Source organism: Dromiciops gliroides, chromosome 1 (genome assembly GCF_019393635.1).
Source record: "Dromiciops gliroides isolate mDroGli1 chromosome 1, mDroGli1.pri, whole genome shotgun sequence".
NCBI lineage: Eukaryota > Metazoa > Chordata > Mammalia > Microbiotheria > Microbiotheriidae > Dromiciops > Dromiciops gliroides.
Genome location: NC_057861.1, coordinates 95076746 through 95098470, shown reverse-complemented (window position 1 = coordinate 95098470; position 21725 = coordinate 95076746). Strand labels below are relative to the sequence as shown.

At 38.8% G+C, this 21725-nt stretch overlaps 1 protein-coding gene across 1 annotated transcript in view; it reads right to left on the bottom strand.

Annotated features, from left to right (window-relative positions):
• Positions 1-579: 579 nt before the first annotated feature.
• ZFAT (zinc finger and AT-hook domain containing) overlaps positions 580-21725 on the bottom strand; it is a 295731-nt gene continuing 274585 nt past the window's right edge. Inside the window, exon 16 of the mRNA XM_043979739.1 lies at positions 580-4905. Within this exon, the coding sequence (XP_043835674.1) occupies positions 4666-4905 (240 nt within the window). The 3' untranslated portion in view covers positions 580-4665. The remainder of the gene's footprint in view (positions 4906-21725) is intronic.

Genomic DNA, 21725 nt, shown 5'->3' with positions numbered 1-21725 from the left:
AGAGAGAGAGAGAGAGAGAGAGAGAGAGAGAGAGAGAGAGAGAGAGAGAGAGAGAGAGAGAGAGAGAGAGAGAGAGATTAAACAAACCTCACTGGTACCCAATCACTTCCAGGACAAACCATAAAATCCTGTTTGGCATTCCAAAACATTCATAACCTGAAGCTCCCATCCCTACCTCACCATGACCACTACCATTCCATTCTTCTTACACCTCCATGCATTCTGTGATCCAGTGACTCTGGCTTATTTGGTGTTCTTTGAACAAAATATTTTATTTTCCAACTCTAGGCATTTACCCTGGATGTCCCTATACCTGGAATCCTTTCCTTCCTCATCTCTGCCTATTTCCCAATTTCCTTCAGGATCCAGTTAAAATCACAATTTCTGCAAGAAGCTTTTAATGCCTCCTGTTGGTCATCTCCAATTTATCCTAGATATAGCTTCTGTTTGTATTTATTTTCCATGTTGCTCTCTCCTCTCATGCCCACCCCAACCCCCCATTAGACTTTGAGCTCCTTAAAGGCAGGGACTGTCTTTTGCCATTCTTTATATCTCCAGCACTTAGCATAGTCCCTGTCACATTGTTGTAGCAGTAATCCCATTCCATCCTGTCTTCTCCAACAGTCTCCTCTATCATCATTACATTCATTTATCTTCAATTTTGTTGTTGTTGTTGTCTACTGGCTTCTTCACTGCTACAAATATACCCATCTCTCCTCTTTCCTCAAAAATCCTCATTTGACGCATCCATCCTCACTAGTTATCAATTGCCAAATCCACTGGACTTTTTTCCATTTTTATTCTTTTTTACCTCTCTGCAGCTTTTGAGACTGATATTCTTGCATCTACAACTCCTTATTGAACATCTTAAACTGGATCTCATAGACATCTTAAATATGACATGATTGAAATTGAACTCATCTCTTCCCCAAAACCTTCCCTTTCCACTAATTTCCTTATAACTGTTGAGGGTGCCACCATCCTCCCAGCCACTCAGATTTATAACCTAGGTGTCATCCTCAACCCCCCACTCTTTCTCAACCCCCATATCCAATTTGCTGTTAAGACCTGTCAATTTTGTCAATTTTGCATGCATAATATAACTCTCCAATGTCTCCTTCTCCACTGCCACCACCTTGGTGCTGGCCCCTATCACTCACTCTTGGACCATTGCAATAGTCAGCTGGTAGGCCTCCTTGACACAAGTCTTTCCTTATTCCATCCAGGCCACTCTCTACTCAGCTGTCAAAGTGACCTTCATAAAGTTCAGGTCTGACCATGTAATACCAGTCCCCCCATTCAAACTTGTGATTACCCACCACCTTCAGGATCAAATATAAAACACTCAGTTTGACTTTCAGAACCCTTCATAACCTTTTCAGTCTTAAATCTTACACCTGTCTCTCGGCCCTCCCACTAAATACTCCAAGATCCAGTGACATTTGGCTTCTTTGAGGTTCTTTGAACAAGATATGCCATCTTCCAACACTGGGCATTTTCACTGACTGACCCCCATGGCTGCAATGTCCTCCCCCACCTCATCTCCTTTTTGTGGCTTCTCTGATTTCCAGGTCCCAGTTAAAATCCACTTTCTATAGGAAACCTTTCCTAATCCCTCTTAATTCTAGTTATTATTTCTAATTTATTTTGTATATATCTTGTTTGAAATCAGAAATGAAATCACCATGAGGGTATTTTTGTATTTTCCTGTTTCATGAGTCTTGGTGGCCCCCAAACAAATCACCTGGTGATCAGCCTTATGGTAATGAACCTCTTTGAACCTAGCTAGGCTGGTTCCCAGGAAACAAAAATAGTTCATCAACAGACATATTTGAAGTTACTGCATTTTCATAGAACCAGTAGGAATTTTTGCTTAGAATTTTGTGGAGGTCCTAATGTTTAGAGAAACTCTTTCCGAAGATTTGTTTTTATAGATAAGCATTATTCTCACCTATTGAGTAACATAAATGTTAAAAATAGCATAGGGGGCAAAAAGAATTTTCCACAGCAAGGTCTTTTTAGGCAGACTAGGCAGCTTTCACAGGAGGAAGTGGTCTCTATGTCTTGACTGTGTTTCCTGAGTGCTCAAAACTCAAAATGCTCTTTTATTTTTGGTAGACTGATTTTTGGGGTAGAGTTTTCTTGGATTCCAATGCTAGTTTTGTCATTTTGTCCCTTTCAGAATCTCCTCTTTTTTGGTATACTTTTTTCCTTTTAAAAAAAAATATTGTTTTTGTCTTGGCATAGCCTCAATTTCTCCCTGGGTTCTTTCCTTCCCTTTCTTAGAGATCCATGTGTTACAAGAACTTTTGTTAAAATAGAAATATAGAAGAGAAAGATAATCTAAAAAACTGATCATGGCATTTAGCATCTTTTGAGAACACATTCCAAGAATGGATCCCAAATCCACCTGCCAAAGAGCTATCAGCATGCTGTAGCAGAGCAATTGCTAAATTTTGCATGAACCCGGGTTCATGGGCCAGCTCTTCCATCTACATGGTTCTGAGCAAGTCCCTAAGCTTCTCTAAATCTGTTACTACATCATTAAAATGGAAATAATAATATTTGTACTCCCTTAGAGTATTGTTGTGGAATGTGATAGGGGAGGGAGGAATGGATATAAATAATACTTTGATACATGAAGGATCTTTATCTTTGATGTTGGTAATTCCAAGTTTCACCAAAACAGATCTATGACTAGATAGTAGATATATCTTAAGGAGAGAAAGTATCATGCCTAGGTCACCCTGACTCAAAGCTCAGTACTCTCTAATGCTACATGCTTCATCTATAACTTTGGAGTGGTTTGTGTTTTTTTTTTAATGAACTCTATAGGACTAGATAAATGTGAGCTATTATTACTACTACAAATGGAAGAATGACTAGTAGCTATTATCAAATTTAAAGAGGGAAAAAAATCATAGAATTTTTGACGGGAAGGAAATTTGGATATCATTTAGTGCAGTCCCCAAACCTTGTACATTCCCATTATGTGGATGGGTTGACCACCTCTGGATCTGCTCCCATTTGTCCATTTCACCTTGTTTGTCTACCTGCAATCCTCACAGGTGACAGCCAACAAGAAAAGAGTCTTGGATTAGAACTGGAAGACTTGGCTTTGAGATCTGGTGCTATGATCTACAAGCTATATGACTGACATGGTCATTTATGATCATAGGGTTTAGGGCTGAAATGGACCTTAGAGATCATAAACTCAAAATCAATTATTCAATAGTTGAAACTAAGACCAAGAGAAGTTAGATAACTTGGAACAAGGCTGCACAGGAATTTAGTAGAAAAGCCAGGATTTGAACCCAGGTCTTTTTAGTCAAAATTCAGTGTTCCTTCCATTATATCATAGGCTTTATTTTCCTTAGTTGATCATGAACATCCCTAATTATGCTGTGATTTTCAAGCTTAAAAAAACACATATCTGCATATAAATTTGAATGTCTGAATTTGAAGTTTGATCAAGCAATAAAACATAATGAAGTCTTTATATGGTCAATTTATTGTTATTTTCAAATAAAATATTAAAGAAAGGTGCACTTTTATTCCTCTGGAGGTAGCAAATAATGTACCGGGCACAAGGAACTAGAAGGAAAAATTATAGACCTAAAAAGCCCCCTATAAGTCTGAATTATTTTAATAGGAATAATTGAGAATTGCTCTTCAAGTATCTGTGACACTGACAAGTTTTCATTTGATGCTAAAACCTAAGACTCTGGGATCATAAAATATAAAATTGAAACTACCATGATTTAAATGAGAAACAGGAAAATACCCAGATAAGTATTTAACCACTTACATTCCTTTCCCAACTTGCCCCTCTCACCACTACTGCTGCTACTAGCCAGTGGCCCTAACAGTGCATTTAAAAGAAGGGAGAGAAGGAAGAAGCAAAATAATTCCAAGAAGAAGAAATGGAAAAACACTTGTGGGTGTGAAAGGTTGACTAGTTCTGCTCTGTGCTCTGTTTACTTGCTAAAAATGTCCGATCTGCTTGAGTTGAGCTGGAACTTTACAGATAAAATAGGAAGTAAAAAGGTAGAAACCATTCCCTCCCTCACCCCATTCCCCCTCCCACTCAATGAGGCTCGTCAAAATTTATCTTCTGTCCATAAGGCCACTTTGTCTTAATATTGTGGTTTACCTTCCACAGGAGAATCTCTGGAGAGAAAATGGGCATACTACACAGGGATCTACCCTTTGGCTGAGGATTTATTCGGAGATTTTGGGCAGGTTCTGACTAGGGATGAAAGGTTTTTTAAAAAATACATCTTACAGCAAAAAAATGAGCATTTTCTTCTTTTTGTGGAATAGAAGGGAGATGGGTACTGTTCAAATATCTTTTTAGAAGCAAGCTATAGAAGGCTGGGAAGATGAGGGGTAAGTAGCTGCCCAGAGAGCCAGACAGATCAGTAATTCATCAACAGTCAGACTAACTGCTAGTAGTACTGTGGAAGAAATGCTGGTGCAGGATGGAATGAGGAGTTGGAAAATTTTGCAAGTGCTGGGCAATTTTTTGTATCTACAGTCACCAGGGACACACACTAGAGGCACTGTGATGTGGTTGTTGGCTTGTCACCTCTCTAGGCTTTGAGGTTTTCTCCTCTGTAAAATGAGAAGACTCAACTGGCCCTAAATATATGAGCCTCTGGTTCTCTAGATGTCCTGGGCTGACTGTTCCACAGTCTGTTCTTCAACCGGCTGCAAGGCCTCCTGCACGTAAACGATGAACTCAGAGGCTTCTCCACCTTGGGTGTAAACAGTCACTGTCTCGATTCCTTCCACATCATCAGAAGATACGACTAAGTGGTGCTGCTCAGCCAGCTCCACTGAGGCCTGCTGTAAGGTCTCCTGGATCATCACAGTATGGTTGGCACTCTGTTCCTCCTCAGTCACCTAAGGAAAAGTGGAAAGACAAGGTCACATGGGTTCTTGTTGGGTAATGAGTTAAAATAGACCTCAAAGGGATATGAGAATTTACTTAAGGCATAAACACACAGAAATCACTAGGGATGTGATGTTCTGAAACAAAGAACTGTCAGCATCCCTGCTGATAATTTACTATCAATCCCTTTAGCTGTGCAAAAAATATGTATGCAGTTTATCATAGGTGTCTTTATTTTGATAGTTCAACTATTTGTGAGAAGATCGATACCATCCTAGAGAGAAACACAGACTCCCTTTCAAGGAATGATTATATCTGGGAGTCATCAATCAACTCTACTGCCTCAGACATCCTGAGTAGAACAGTATGTATAAAACAACTGACAAAGTACTGGGGAGACCATATTCCCAAATATCAACCAGAACCATGTGGAATGGGATGAAATAAAGGGAAGGCCTCCATCTACCATATGGAAGACATCCTCTGGGCAATCCCAAAGACAGATGATATAAAAAACTCAATCCAGTGTCCCTGAGGGTTCTTGGATATTCACTTAGCAACATTTGATCTTCATTCATTCATTCATTCATTCAGCATACATTCATTCAGCACCTACTATGTATAAAACACTGGGTTAGGTTAAAGGAGACTGTGATATTTGGATAAGATATGATTTCTGACTTTTACAGAGTTTTTTGTTAAATGATCTTAAATGGCAAAAACTGAAAAAGGGGTTTCCCAAGATGATAACAACAACAATTATTAGTACACTAAGAAAAAACACTGAAGAGGAATTAGGAGTATTTCCCTTGGAGAAGAGAACATATTTAAAATAAATGAAGAGGCCAGTTCTTTGTCCATTTATACTCAGAGAGGAATAAGCTTAAGCTTCAGCAGAAAGGATTTGGGTTGCTGGTAGTGAACTGAACTGGACCTGGCAAAAGGATGGGCACAAGTTACTATAACAGACCAGTGAGAAAGAATACAGAATCACTTTTTTTTTTTTTAGTAAGGCAATTGGGGTTAAGTGACTTGCCCAGGGTCATACAGCTAGTAAGTGTTAAGTGTCTGAGGCCAGATTTGAACTCAGGTACTCCTGAATCCAGGGCCGGTGCTCTATCCACTGCGCCATCTAGCTGCCCCAAAGTTAATTTTTTTTTTTTTTTTTTGGTGAGGCAATTCGGGTTAAGTGACTTGCTCAGGACCACACAGCTAGTAAGTATCAAGTGTCTGAGGCCAGATTTGAACTCAGGTCTTCTTGAATCCAGGGTTGGTGCTCTATCCACTGCGCCACCTAGTTGCCCCCAGCATCACTTTTTCTGGGCTTTTAAAAGAATTACTGGTGTCACAGGGATCTCAAAAGGTTACCTGTTCCTTCAGGCAAAATCCAGGAAAAGAGCTACTCTCAATTTAAAAAAACACTCCACAGTCTCTCTCTCTCTCTCTTTTTTTTTTTTTTTGCTTGGCAATGAGGGTTAAGTGACTTGCCCAGTGTCACACAGCTAGTAAGTGTCAAGTGTCTGAGGCTGGATTTGAACTCAGGTACTCCTGAATCCAGGGCCAGTGCTCTATCCACTGCGCCACCTAGCTGCCCCTCCACAGTCTCTTTTATTAACCCATTCTAATCTTTGAGAATGTTCATAGAGAGAAAAAATATCCTTTAAAAAGGACACAAGTCGCTGTAAGAAATGATGAGCAGGAAGAGTTCAGAGAAACCCGGAGGGTCTTGCGTGAGCTGATGATGAGTGAGATGAGCAGAACCAGAAGAACATTGTACACAGTATCATCAACATTGAGTGTTGATCTACTATGATGGACTATATTCTTCTCACCACTGCAATGGCACAGAAGAGTTCCAGGGAACTTGTGATGGAAGAGGATCTCCAAATCCAAGAAAAAAAAAAAAGAACTGCGGAGTATAGATGCTGATGAACAATACTATTTCTTTTGTTTTTGAAGCTGTTGTTTTTTTCTATTTTGAGGTTTTTCATCATTGCTCTGATTTTTTCTCTTATAACATGACTAATGCAGAAATAGGATTAATGTTATTATGTGTATATATATAACCTATATCAGATTGCCTGCTGTCTAGGGGAGGGGGGAGGGAGGGAGGGAGAAAAATCTGAAATTGGAAAGCTTGTATAAACAAAAGTTGAGAACTATCTTTACATGTAACAGGAAAAAAATGAAATACTTTATTAATTTAAAAATAAAAGTAAAAAAAAAAAAAAAGGACACAAGTCCTTGAAGTTGCAACATAAGCACCTTTGACCTTGTCTTTAGCCTCAGTGGAGATGAAGACCAGCAGGTCAACAACCTCCATGGAAGAGTTTTTCATGTTACTGGAGGTTCTTACTGGATGGACTTGCCTGTCCCAGACTGAATGACACCCTTTCCACAAGCTCTTTCCTTATTAGTATTTATCAATCCTTTGAATAATAGGGCTGTGTGGCAGAGTGAAAAAAGCTTTGGATTTGGAGTCACACTGAAGATAGCACTTGTATTTTGGCCATACAACATCCCTGTGAGACCTCAGGTGAGTCATTTCACCTCTCTAGGCCAGAATTCCCTCCTCTGTGAAAAGAGAAGGTCACACTAGTTAATACCAAAGGTCTTTTTTATTAATAAGTTCTTTTATTCCACCTTTGTACTTCTTCTTCAAGTAATGAGTCACCCTTTATAAAGCATTTGACATGTTTTCTTATTTAATCCTAACAACAAGCCTATGAGGGTAGGGGCCTAAGATGATTCCCACTGTTCAGATGAAGAAACTGAGAAGCTAAGTCACATAGACTAATGAGATAGGAATTGAACTCAGGCCTTTCTAACTCCACGCCCAGCACTTCAACCACCTACCACCCCTACCCCAGCTGCCAATCTACTCTTAGAGAAAGGTCTGAAGCTAACATATGAAATATAAGCTGCTGGAGGGTCAGGGATGGTTTTCCTTTTTCCTTTTTATCCCCTCACCTAGCACAATGCCTGCTGGATTGAACAGAGAGAAGCGGAATACCATAATAGAATGACTAAGATTGATGAACATGAAACGATAACGTAGCTAATGATTTCTACAACTCTGTTTTGGTTTATTCGTTACCAGTATCATGCTTTTGAGATTTTGTTCTGGACTTGTGCAGAAACTGCCTCCCCCAAGGCAGATCAGGAGCTCATCTGTAACTCAAGGTCTCAGGGAGCTGCTTAGGGGCACTGAGAGAATAAGTGATTTACCTAGGGTTATTCAGTCAATATGTATCTGAGGTATGACTTGAACATTACTCTTCCTGACACTGGAGCTGTCTCTCTATCCACTACCCCATGCTTTTGTCTTCACAGTATTGATGTGAATACAACTGTATTCATAGGTCTGCTTCAAGAGTCCTGATTCCTTTCTTTCCCAAATAATATAGCAATTTATTGCCTTTTATCCTGTTTCTCTTTTAGTGTGGAGACAATGGGATAGACTAAAAGACCTACGGAAGACTGCTTCCAGAGCTGTGGTTTCATGAAAACATATAGAAAATGACATGAGTCAAAGAGGCAGGCTCATTTTCAGGTCATAAAGAGAAAAAAAAGAAAAAAAGAAAAGAGGCAGCTCTCATAGTTAATAGGGTTGGGTTTGGAAAGAATGTGTTATTTGGATATAGACAGCCTAACAAGAGCTGCAGAGCTGCCCTGAGCAGTAGGAACCATTAATACATTTAGCCTGCCTTCTTTCTAGAATGAACAGACAGAATTTTATTGTGTTTCTATTTTGCTTAACTGGAAAAATGTACTTTGAACTGTGCCTTTAGAAGTAAGCATTGATTTATTTCCCTTTGAAAGAGAGTAACTGGCAGACTAGGGGGAATGGGTAAAATGAGCAACAAAAGCATTTCTCCTCTTAACTATCTATGAATTCTATACATAGGAAAATATAGTGAATCCAATACAATTGATGCCAAGTCTTTTAGCTCTGACATTTAGAAACAAGTCTACAGTTGCATAGGTAAATACACAACATGATGCCAGCTATGAGAACATACGGTAAACAATCATTCTGACCAACTTTTACACAGTATGGTAAATCTCTTTACCTTCTCCATGAACCCAAATGACTTTCTAAGAGCTTGAGCTGCAAGTCTTGCTTTAGTAGACTGAGTAACTCAGAGTTACTTCTCTCAATTAAACCACATTTCTAAACCTCCTCACCCCCAAAAAATTCATGGCAAAAAAAAAAAATCTTACCTGGTCAAAAACCTTAAGGTAGAACATAATTACTTGTGTATAGCAGGTTCCAGTCTCAGATTTATCAGATGTGTGATCATAGGCAAGTCACTTAACCTCTCAGACCTTCAGTTCCCTCATCTAGAAAATCACTTTTATTACAACTTAAGAGTAGGAGAATAATAATTTATTAGAAGGTATGGAGGTGAACTTGGGTTTTGAAGGCAAAACTTGTGGAGCACAGGCTCTGACCAACCCAAGGGGTAGCAGGACAGGGCATAGATACTGTGCCTGAGAGTCAGGAGACTTGGGTCCAAGTCCAGTGGACAAGAACAGAGCTAACAAGCTTTACAAACCTTAAAGTATTAGAGAAGTCCAAGTTATTATCATTAATAATTAGTAATAATATTTATTATTATTATAATCACTAGTTATGTGATCATGGGCCAGAAACTTAACTTGTCTGAGGTTGGGTCAGATGACTTCTATGGTCCCTTCTAGCTGTGTGTGTGTGTGTGTGTGTGTGTGTGTGTGTGTGTATACATATCTATAGATACACACATATGGAGAGAAAGAGGGGGAGAGAGAGAGAGAGAGAGAGAGAGAGAGAGAGAGAGAGAGAGAGAGAGAGAGAGAGAGAGAGAGAGAGAGATAGGGATCATTAAAAAGATACATAAGGGGCAGCTAGGTGGCTCAGTGGATAAAGCACCAGCCCTGGAGTCAGAAGTACCTGAGTTCAAATCCGGCCTCAGACACTTAACACTTACTAGCTGTGTGACCCTGGGCAAGTCACTTAACCCCAACTGCCTCACCGAAAAAAAAAAAAAAAGATACATAAAGGTGAGTCTTGCTTAATGGAATAGGTTTGCACTTGCAAGACAGAGTTAAAACATAAATTTCATTAAATTAATGCCATTAAATACAGAATGTACAAATAGCAATCAAGGGGGAAGGAACAAAATAGCTTAATTCAAGAAAGCATATTTGACCTCATAGGTAATCAATGAGATGGTGTAATAGGATTCACGGCTAGAACATGGTTAAGGGATAATAACATTTTTTCCCCAAAAGAAATAGAAAGGATAAAAGGGGGATGCAATAGCATTACATATTAAGAAGACCCACACAAGAAAATCCAAGAACAGGATTCGGGTGGGGAGAAAGGAAAGCCCAGTAGAGAGATTTTGGCTAAAGATCAATGGAGGTAGAAACAGACACACTTCTGTCATCAAAGCATTATACTAAAGACCACCTGGAGAGATGGAGTAAATAGATGAGGAGTTTGGGAAACAGATTACAAGACTAACATGATGGCATGGTAGAACAGTGATGGGAAACTTTAATTACCCAGACATCTGCTGGAGCTCAGTCTCTGCCAAAAGTAGAGATGTTAATCATGTTTTTGGCTTACTGTACTGATAATTTCACCTTTTCAAAGGTAGTAGAACAACAAAAAGGAAAGTTTGACCTGAATGTGATTCCTACCAAGGAGGAGGAATTTTTTTCCCCCTGGGGTAGAAACAATGGGGATCTTGAAGGGAAGTGAGCACTCTACTTTCAAATTTATGACAGAGAAGAAAGAAGATAGAAATAATCTGAAATACATCCTGGATATGAGGAGAACATATTTCTATACTGCAGTAAAGAGAAGGGTAGAAGAAAGGACAAAATGGCTACCCAGAGTGGACAGGGTAATAATACCACACACTATAGAACTTAACTTTTATTTTGATTCTTTTTTCTTAGCAAGGAGAATAACTTTTAAACTGAAAAAGCTAGAATAAAAATGCCTTACAGGAAGGTAAAACTCACCAGGAAGGGGACAGAAGAACATGCTTTTGTGCTTGATGAATTCATAGCATCAGGTATAATAATCCATAGGGCAACTATGTGGTGCAGTGATTAGAGCACCATGCTTGGGGAATCAGGAAGACTCATCTTCATTAGTTGAAATCTGGCCTCAGACACTTACTAGCTGTGTGACCCTGGGCAAGTCACTTAACACTGTTGCCTCAGTTCCACATCTGTAAAATGAGTTGGAGAAGGAATTGGCAAACCACACCAGTATCTTTGCCAAAAATACCCTAAATGGGGTCTTGGAGAGTCAGATGTTACTGAAACAACTAAAACGACTGAGCAAGAAGCCATATCCTAAGTTAGAAAAGGCCTGGGGAATGTGATTGTCATTTTTTAAATGTTATGGAGAATGAAAAGAACGGGAGAAGTTTTCTGGAGTTTCAAAAAAAGATAAAATCTGAAAATTATAGGCTAATCAGCCTGACTTTGATTTCTGTCAATTTTTCTTTATTGTGAAAAGGATATTAGGAAACAAAAAAAAGCATATGGGCTAGTTAGAAAATGAATTATAAGTGTGTATATTTAAATGTGTATGCATATAAACAATTATATACATATGTATACATGCATATATGACATACATTAATAGAGTTGATATTTTCTTCCTCTAACCTTCATTTGCAATAATTTCTTTTAGACAGTCACTCTTTTCCTTTTTTGATAACCTTAATTAACTGGTAAATATGGGAAATAGTGTAAATATTGTCTACTTTTATCTTATGCAATTCTTATGGACAAGATAGAGAGTTATGGACTAGGCAACAGTGGAGTTCCATGAATTCTGAATCACTGACCATCTGGCTGATCAGTGTGGCAGGAGGTCGCTAGTAGAATGTCCCAGGGTGCTGTTACTGGCTCTGTGCTATTTACTATTTATATCAATGACTTAGTTAAATATATTGCTGACATGCTTATCAAATTTACAAATGACACAAAGCTGGTAGCTGTAGTTAATACACCAGATGGCAGAGTCAGGATCCGAAAAGACAACTATTTAGTAACTCAACTGGTTAGAACATCAGACTGAATTCTTTTTTTTTTTTAAATAAACTTTGTGATGCCATCAGTGTGGGGGGAAAAATGTGGCCTGAAAATTTGTACTACAGATTGTTAACTCATGGGCAGCCTAGTCTCAGAAAGTGATGTAAGAATTGATGTTAAGTGACTTGCCCATGATCTCATAGCAAGTAAGTATTAGAGGAAAGACGAGTTCAGGTCTTCCTAACTCCAAGGCTGGTCCTCAATGCACCATATTACACTAAAGTCATTGGGCTAAATAGAAGATGAAACTTAAAGGGAAATACGCAAAGTAGTCCTTCACAAATACAAAATGAAGGAAGTGAAGCAGGGCAGGAGGTTGCCTGAAAAAAAGGTGAGGGGTTTTTAGTGGATTGCAAACTAAATATGAATCAACAGAGCAACATAGTGGTCAAAAACTTCCAAAACAAAACAAAAACAAAAAGCCAACAACAAACTAATGGGATCTCAGATGGCATTAAGAGAAGAATAATGGCCAAAAGAAGGAATACAAGAGTCTTGCTGCACTCTTACATGAACAGATCACATCTATTGTATTGCATTCCATTTTGAGAACTGCTAGGTTAGAGAGTGTCCCTAGGAAGGTGACCAGGAGCCTTGAGATCTTGCCAGGCAAGGTCGAGCTGAAGAAACTAGAACTAAGGATTGTAACGATTGGAATAAAGCCACCTGCTGGAGACTTACTGTAGAAGAGTTCCTCCCATGAAGCGAAGGTCTTTGAGGGCAAGACCAGGAGTCTTTTCTTTGGCGTCAGGAAGTGACGCAGACTAGTGGGAGGAGGAAGGAAGAGACTGGCGCTCGCTCTCGCTCTCTTTTCCTTTGGACTCTGGTGGAGAGCAGAGCTAGAAATGTCCTCTCCCTTTAATAGATAGGAATCTAGGCCTTTCTCTCTCTCTTTATCAAATTCTTATTCTCCTTAATAAATGCTTAAAAATCTAACTCTTGCTAAAGCTTATAATTTATTGGCGACCACTCATTAAATAGTTTAGACAGTTTAGCTAGAATTTTAGCCCTTAACAGGATATTTAAACTTGGAAAAGGGAAGCATTAGGGAGGACATGCTTACCATCTCCAAGTAAATGAAGGGGTGTCGCAGGGAAGAGAGATTAGCCTAGCTTTGGCTCAGGTAGGAACAATGAATAGTAATTACACAAAAAGCTGATTCAGTACAGGGCATCCTGTCATAAATGGCCACTACAACACAAAATGCATGAAAGAATAAAAAATAGTCCTAAATCCTACGTGGCCCCATCCCAATTCTGCAGGAAGAGTGGCAAAGTGGTAGAAGGGGGCAAAAGGCATGATGATCAATGTTTTTACATCTTCCACAAAGGTTAATTTAATTGCTGGCAATTTAGTGGAATTCTTTCCAAAGACCAAAAATCTGACATGCTATTGGTGTTACCAATCTTATCACAACTGAAATTCTGGTTTACAGTCTAGAGTAGGAGATAAAAAGAAATTGCTGCTACTAATAATATCAATGATGACATCTATATAGCACTTTAAGGTACTGTAGGTATATCCCCACTTGATAAAGATACTAAGGCTCATAGTGTTAAGTGACTTTTCCAGGATCACACAGTTCATAAATGAAAGGCTGAACCATGAGTTTTACTTGGAAATACAAATATGATAGTTGGTAGAGTTTGTTTCATCTTCTGCTCAAAGGAAATAAGAATAATTCTTTCATTTATAAGACACTTGGCCTTATTTATGATAAGCATAAGCAAAAAGCCAACATGAAGATAACTGTAGCTTATGCACCAGTGTCTGTTGCAGACGTTTGAAAACCAGAAAAAAAATATATTAAAATTATATGTTCCTATAAGCTAAGTAATCCTATATGTTAATACTCAATGACTTTACTACAAAGGTGGACATGGTATTGGAAGCAAAGAGACGAAATGCTTTTGGACTACTGAGAAGCCTTACATCTGGTTATCACAAAAACTTTCTTCAGGAAGGGAATTGAAAGGAAGTAGTCAAACTTGATGTCAGTGGGCTGCAAAACTCCCAAGGGCAGCCTGAATCAGATTAAAATCTAATTTGGGGGTGGGCAGGTAGGTGGTGCAGTGGACAGAGGATGGGACCTGGAGTCAAGAGGATCTGAGTTCAAATCTGGCCTCAGACACTTTACTAGCTATGTGATCCTGAGAAAGTCACTTAACCCTGAATGCCTTAAAAAATTTGGGAAATGTTAAAAAAATTAACAAAATATAATATGACAGGGGCAGCTAGATGATGCAGTGGATAAAGCTCCAGCCGTGGATTCAGGAGGACCTGAGTTCAAATCCAGCTTCAGACACTTGACACTACTAGCTGTGTGACCCTGGGCAAGTCACTTAACTCTCATTGCGCCCCCCCCAATATATATATACATACATACATACATATGTATACACACATACATACATATACACACACATACATATATATATACATACATACATATATATATATATATATACATACATACATATATATAAAATTTGCCATAGATAATTTTCACTTGTGACTTTCTAAGTCAATACATGGTTCACAGGGATCTATTTCTCTTTGAGTTTGATACCCCTGGTGCAGGATATAGGAATCATTGAACGATCTTAAATAGGAAATGGTTGGTCTTCAACATGGAGATGAACTCTGAATTGCTGTCGATGAGAAGACTATCAACTTATAAGAACAAAGACTTAAGTCAATACCAATAGAAAATGAATAAAGATATGAAGAAATTATGCCATGGAATGACAATAGTTCCAATCTGACCTATTCAAATAAAATCCTGGAAAATAAATAAAGGAAAATTCATCAACATGGATAATTGCCTTTTTTCCCCCAGTATAAAGCAGTTACCAGAACAAGCTGGCCAAAAGGATCTCAAAACTTCTTTACACTTGATGTGCTTGCCAAGTGACTAGATATGGGAGACAAGAGCTGTTTCAGAGTATCACTTCCTTTGAAAACCCTTAAAAGAGGACAATGGTAGAAGATATGAGAAATTTCTTTCGTTCTGTTTTTTAAGATATGTGAAATTTCAACCTCATAAAATAGCAAAGAGTGGAGAGGGATGGAGAGAAGGAAGAAGGGATTAGGACCAGTAGTCTTTGTAGAAAGTGAGGCAAAAGACCCAATTAATCCAATTTATTCTAGGAGCATTTAAAAAGGAAACTGGAAGGACAGCATGCAGAAGAAAATGGTATATCTCTGTCCTGCTTCTACAACAAACTTCTTTTATCAATAATCATGAGACTTAGAGATTCAAGTCCTCTTACACAAGAAACGTCAAATGAATAAAGTTATTTCGGATAGATACTATATATGGAAAGTCATCTGGGTCCAGAAATCAAAAGGTGGTGGAATAGATTGAATTCAGAAAATCATGTAGAATTTGCAATAATTGCAAGTTGCTCCATGAAATAAACAAAAAACCTTATCTTCTTAATACCAATATTCTTCCAGTTTGTTATATGATTCTAATAAGCACATTATTTATTTATTTAATGCCCTGAAACCTATTTATTCCAACCACACATTCTTCCACTTGTCCGCTGGGTTATTTGTAATCTTAATTCTTTTGAGATCTTAATTTCATTATTTGAGGTGTGTAATTTAAGATTCTAAATGTGGATTCTAATCTGTTCCCCCAGTTTTGGGGGAAACTGACTAAAATCACTGATAAAACAAGTTTAGGTTTGTAAGGGTTTATTGGAAAATAGAAAGAAAAAGATTGAGAACAGAATTCCAACAGCCTGGCATTCCTATCTTTCCTTAAATTTCCTGTGAAGTCCTCCGCCGCCACCACCATCAAGTCAGGAATCCAAAAAGCCCCAGAGCTCTCTGCGCAGGCTCCCTTTCCTCCTTCCTGTCTCCTCCCAGACCATAGGAGGCTCCTCAAGTTGATTGGCTGGTAGCCTTGATAGACAGCACCCATGAGCAAACGTCATTTCCTGACGCCAAGGAAAAGCCACAATGCCTCTGAGGCATTTTCCTCATGGTGGAGCTTTCCCACAGCAAGTCTCCAGTAGGTGGCGTCATTCCAATCATTACAGAGGCTAAGTAGTATCACTGAGGAAATGCTGGTTTTCCACAGATAGATTTTTGCAGCACAGAGTAGTTGGAGGTCACTGAAAACATTATTTAATTTCTCACATGTGATCCAGACTGATCTCTTTCTCCTTTGAAATTCTGGACCATCTGTAGTGTTTCTTCAATACACAATATTGATGAACTAATTCAACTGGCAACTCATCTAGCTGCTTGTCAGAAAATGGGTACATGAATTTTATCCACTTTGTATTTCCTATGTGATTGATTAGACTGCTTTCATTTCTATTACTATATAGTTCTCTGAGGAGGCTTCATAGAGTTCCAGACCTTGATAAAATTAGCACCATTTCATCTGTAAATGGGAGAAGGTAATAGCCCTTACCATCACTAGAAAATTCTTATTCTATATGTACCTTACATAGGGCATCTTCTGCAGTACCTATCTCTCTACCTGACATTTAGCTTAATGTCAATCATGCTCATTGAACAGTTATCTGCAGTCATGTCTGTCGTGGAGTCTTGAATAGCTCTATTATGTGATAAATACCTTGTCTAAAGATTTCCTTAGAGGTTACATTTATTCTACTAAGTCAAATGCTTTCTAGACAAATAAATACAAAGGGACTACACATCAGAGTTTCTTGTGTAGAGGTAGAGACTACTGTTGTAAACTGGCTATATATTTAAATTTCACAAATTCAAGCATTATTTGATTTATTAAAATGCTTTTCATGACATCTTTTCTTCAGAAGCATGGTTTATTACATAAAGCAAAGCGCATCTGTATAGTTAAAGGAAAGGTGACTAAAAATAAAGACAAATTTGCAGATCAGTAAGACTGAAAAAGGATTCATCCCACCAGGTACAACTGTCTGTTTAAGTCATTCTCTTTTTCTTCCTCATTTGGCTAGTCATGTACAGATGGGTATTATATTCCATATTATACTGCACAATAGGGATTATTTGGTTTTTTATAGAATTAACCTCCAAAATGCAGACTTCTTTCCCCCCAAAACTGTACTTAATACTTCTCACAGCAAGGATAACATCAGAAAATCATAGTCAATGGAGTCTCAAAAATTACCACCTAAATCATGCATTAGGAAATCCATATTACCTCCAACTCTCCAATTAGTAAAATAGTAAAGTGAGGATGTATCAGGCACAGTGCAGGGACATCCATAAGTAATGTTATCTCCATTCTGCAGTCAATCCCTTAGGCCAGTCCCTCAAAGCACTCTGTTCATATCACCAACTGTGTCATGTCCAACTTAACTGAATCACAAAGACACAGCTACCCATGTTCTTTTGGGGCGGTGGGGGGGGGCAATGAGGGTTAAATGACTTGCCCAGGGTCACACAGCTAGTAAGTGTCAAGTGTCCGAGGCCAGATTTGAACTCAGGTTCTCCTGAATCCAGGGCCGGTGCTTTATCCACTGCGCCACCTAGCTGTCCCTTACCCATGTTCTTATAACAATGAGAAGCCCTCCCTTCTTTTACTAAGCTAAAACAAGAACCTCCCCACTTTCAGAATCTTCCTTCCTCCTCATTCTGACAGCTAGCCCCTTGGTTGCTGTATCCTCATAACTGAATGTTTAGGTTGGGGAACAGACTACTCAGAAGAGTCATGGTCACTGACTTCAGACACCTAAAAGGCTGCCATACAGAAGAAGGGTTAGTTGTCTTCTACCGACAGGGAAAAGTGTGCTCAACATAAGGAAGATTTCCTAATGATTCTATTAGGATTTTTTTTTTTTGGGGGGGGGGGAGACAATGAGGGTTAAGTGACTTGCCCAAGGTCACACAGCTAGTAAGTGTCCAGTGTCTGAGGTCAGATTTGAACTCAGGTCCTCCTGAATCTAGGGTGGGTGTTTTATCCACTGTGCCACCTTACTGCCCCTCCATTAGGAATTAATGATTATGAGAAGTGTCTCCCGTGGAATGACCTGTAGGGATATCTCTGTTACTGAAAAATCTTTGAGTTGAGGCTAGATAACCACTGGTAGGCAAACCAGTAGAACATAAACCCCTTTGGATCAGGAACTGTGCCATTTTAATAATCTCTGTAATCCCATTCCTTTATGGAGCTTTTACATAGATAGGAGACACTTAATAAATACTTGTTGAAATAAAATTAAATCTCACAGAGGGGATTCAGCTAATATGGGATAGACTGGATGATGATAAAGATGAAGACAATGATATTAACAACTAGCATTTATCTGTTGCCTACTATGTGTCAGACTCTGTGCTAAGTGCTTGGCAAATATTTCATTAGATCCTCAGAACAGGAGGCAGGTGCTATTATTATTATCCTCATTTTACAGTCGAAGAAACTGAAGCAAACAGAGATTAAGTGATATGTCCAGGGTCAAATTGCTTTTAAGTGTTTAAGGTCAGATTTGAATTCAGGTCTTCCTAACTCCAGGAATATCTGACTCTATGATTTCTTAAGGACTTTCTAACCGTCTAACACTAAGATTCTATTATTCTAGTTCAAAACTTGGTTCTCTCTTCCTTAGAAGACTACAACCTTTTAGTTTCTGGGCTCCTCAGTTAGTCCTAAATGTCAGAGGTATCTTTGTCAACACCATGCTGTTTCTCAATGTACCAGGTATTGGGAAAACAAATCTACATCGAGCTTGTGGCCTATTTTCCACTACTTTACATCTGAGGGAATGACAAGTAGACAAATGACTGTGATATGAATGAGATAGGTGCAAAGCAGGGGCAGGAAAATTACTATGCAACTTGAGGTCATAATCATTCAATCTGGAAAATCAGAGGTGTAGAAGATAAAGATTTGCCCTTGGGGAAAAAAAAAAACAGGTTCAAGTGCCATCTCTGACACCTTCTGGGGGTGTGACCCTGGGTAAGTCCCTTCACATCTTGGTGATCTCAGCAAATTTCTAAGACTATAAATTGCAGATAAAGTGCCAATTTGCATTGGTAGAGGGTGTTTCCTCTCCCATTAGTTCCTTATACAACTGAAACCATTTGTCCAGCCCCTATACCTCTCCCTCTACTAAATGATACAATGCCCTGAATTCAACAGGCCATTAATACTTACTGGTTTGAAATAGGCCATGAGAAGGACATATGCAAGGTAGAAAATGCTATGTGAAATCTAAAGAAGGAAATCTCATTTCTGGATGGGGAATCAGGGAAGGCTTAATGAAAGTGGTGGCATTTCAGTTGAGCCTTCAAGGATGGGCAAAATTTTAATAGCCCTTCAAATGTCCTCTGAAATCCCATTTGTTCATGCACATTTCTCTGTTTTATAAAATAGATCTGCTGCAGTCCCTCTTTGGGCTGTCAAATGCCAAGGAGACACATCCAAGGACACTATAACATAGCAAACAAATACTAATTGGGGTAGAAAGTGTTTTATCTCAGTTAAATCCCCCAGAGTTAGCTATGATGAGAAGGGAGATTGCTCTTCCAGCATGAGTTATTTCAAAAGCTCTTCTAGGAGATATAATAAACAGCATGCACTTATACAGCACCTTTCACCTAAGGCTTTCAAAACATTTATCAAATAACTTCTCAGCCCACAAGCTTTACACAAGCTATCAGTGGGGTGTAGGCCAGTGAAGGAAGCCACGTTCTTTACAAGCTGAATTAGCTAAATGCAAGTCCAAGCTGTTGCTGCTGATGATCAGGCAGCTGGGTTTCCTTGCATTTAGTCAAGTGACGTCAAGCTCTGCACATATAATAACTGAGCCTTCAGCATACAAAGAAAGGTGAAGAAAGATAAATAAGTCTATGCCAACAGTAGAATGAAATGAAACTTGGATGACATTTATTTTATTGACATTAGTCTGATGCCGATCCAATTCTGTATACTGAAATGAAAATGGCTACTAAAGAAACCTTGATTTACCTCCTGCTTCCCCATTCTTCACAGTGTTTATTACCCTTGTCAGGCATTGGGAAGATAATTAATGCCTTTACTTTTTCAGAATCTAGTTTGCAGCATCTCCTTAATAGAGTGACAATCCCTTATGCTAAGTTGAGAGGAGAGAAAGGGAGGGGGAGAGAAGACCACAGTGTTTTTCTTTGGGCATTCACATTTCAAGTGAATGTTTAAATGACTTTAACTTGTTTCCTATTTATTAAAATGTGTCTTGGGGCACAGTGCCTGCCTAAATTTAATTTACATCCCTGAAATTGAGGACACAGCAGGGCGGCTAGTAAAGGAATGAAAGGAGATGGTATAGTTTGTTATTTTATTGGTCTTTTTCTCTTGTTTTCAGGCTCTTCACACATGATCTTCTGATGTGCATCAGTGGGGATGAGTGGTACCAAGCCAGTTTTAATATTTGGAAGGAAGACCTTAGAAAGCAACCAGGGAAGAACATCTTCCTTCTTATTCTCAGCATTATCATAAACGTTGTTGTCCACAGTATATTAGAAAGGTAAATGGATTTGTACTTAGATATCAGAAAGTCTGAATCTTGGCTTTGCAACAAACTATATGACTATGGTCAAGTTTCTCCCTGGGCTCCAGTTTCTTTCCCTATTGCCCTTGACACTTGAAGAAACCTTAGAGCTCAACACCTTTACCTAAACAAATATCTCCTTTATAACTTATGCATATACTCAGCAGTTGATCTGCCTTCATATAAAAACTGCTGGAGAAGACTGCTTGAGTGAACACTTCCACTTCTTGCAGTAGTAATTCATTCCAAATTTGGATTGCTTTAAGTGTTCAATAGGTTTTTTTTTTCTTAAATAAAATTCAAATCTGCCCCTCTGTAACTTCTGCTCAACGACTACTCTTATCTCTGCCTTCCAGAGTCAAGCAGAAGTTTAATTCCTTTTCTGTAGAGATGCCTTCAAGCTCTAAATCCAGAAATCAGCAGTAACAGCAAGCATTTGTTGAAGGCCTGTGTATAGAGCCTAGCACATAACAGGCATTTAATAGATGCATACTTATTTGACTGATTAAGAACCACTAATGCTAGGCACTAGGAATATAACAAACAGGCCTAGCTGTTGAGTCCTCAAATATCCTTTATTCCCAACTACTGCTACCTGTTTATCTAGTACTTATCTAGTATCTTGCTTCCTCAATTTTCCCCATCCAGTCCATCATTCCAACTGTGGCCTGAGCAATCTTCCTCATGCATGCATTTGCTCAAATAAAAGAATCATAGAATTTGAGAACTAGAAAAGCTCTTACAGGTCATTTGGTCCAACTTATATGTGGCCAAGAATCCCTCCTATTACACTCAGAAATAGTCAGTGAGGTTCTATTTGAAAACCTCCATTAAGAGGGAAACTCAACTTCTCAAGATAGCTCATTAATCTTTTACATAGCTCTAACTAGTAGACAGCTTCTCCTTACACTGATCCTAGCTCTGCCTATTTGTAATTTCTTTTCTCTCTCTCTCTCTCTCTCTCTCTCTCTCTCTCTCTCTCTCTCTCTCTCTCTCTCTCTCTCTCCCCCTCACTCTCTATACTCTCCTTCCTTCCTTCCCTTTCTCTCTCCTTCTTTCCTTCCTTCCCTCCCTCCTTCCTCCCTTCTTTTTACATTTAAAAATTTTTTTTTGGGGGGGAACAGGGCAATTGGGATTAAGTGACTTGCCTAGGGTCACACAGCTAGTAAATGTCAAGTGTCTGAGGCCGGATTTGAATTCAGGTCCTCCTGACTCCAGGGCCTGTGCTCTATCCACTGCAC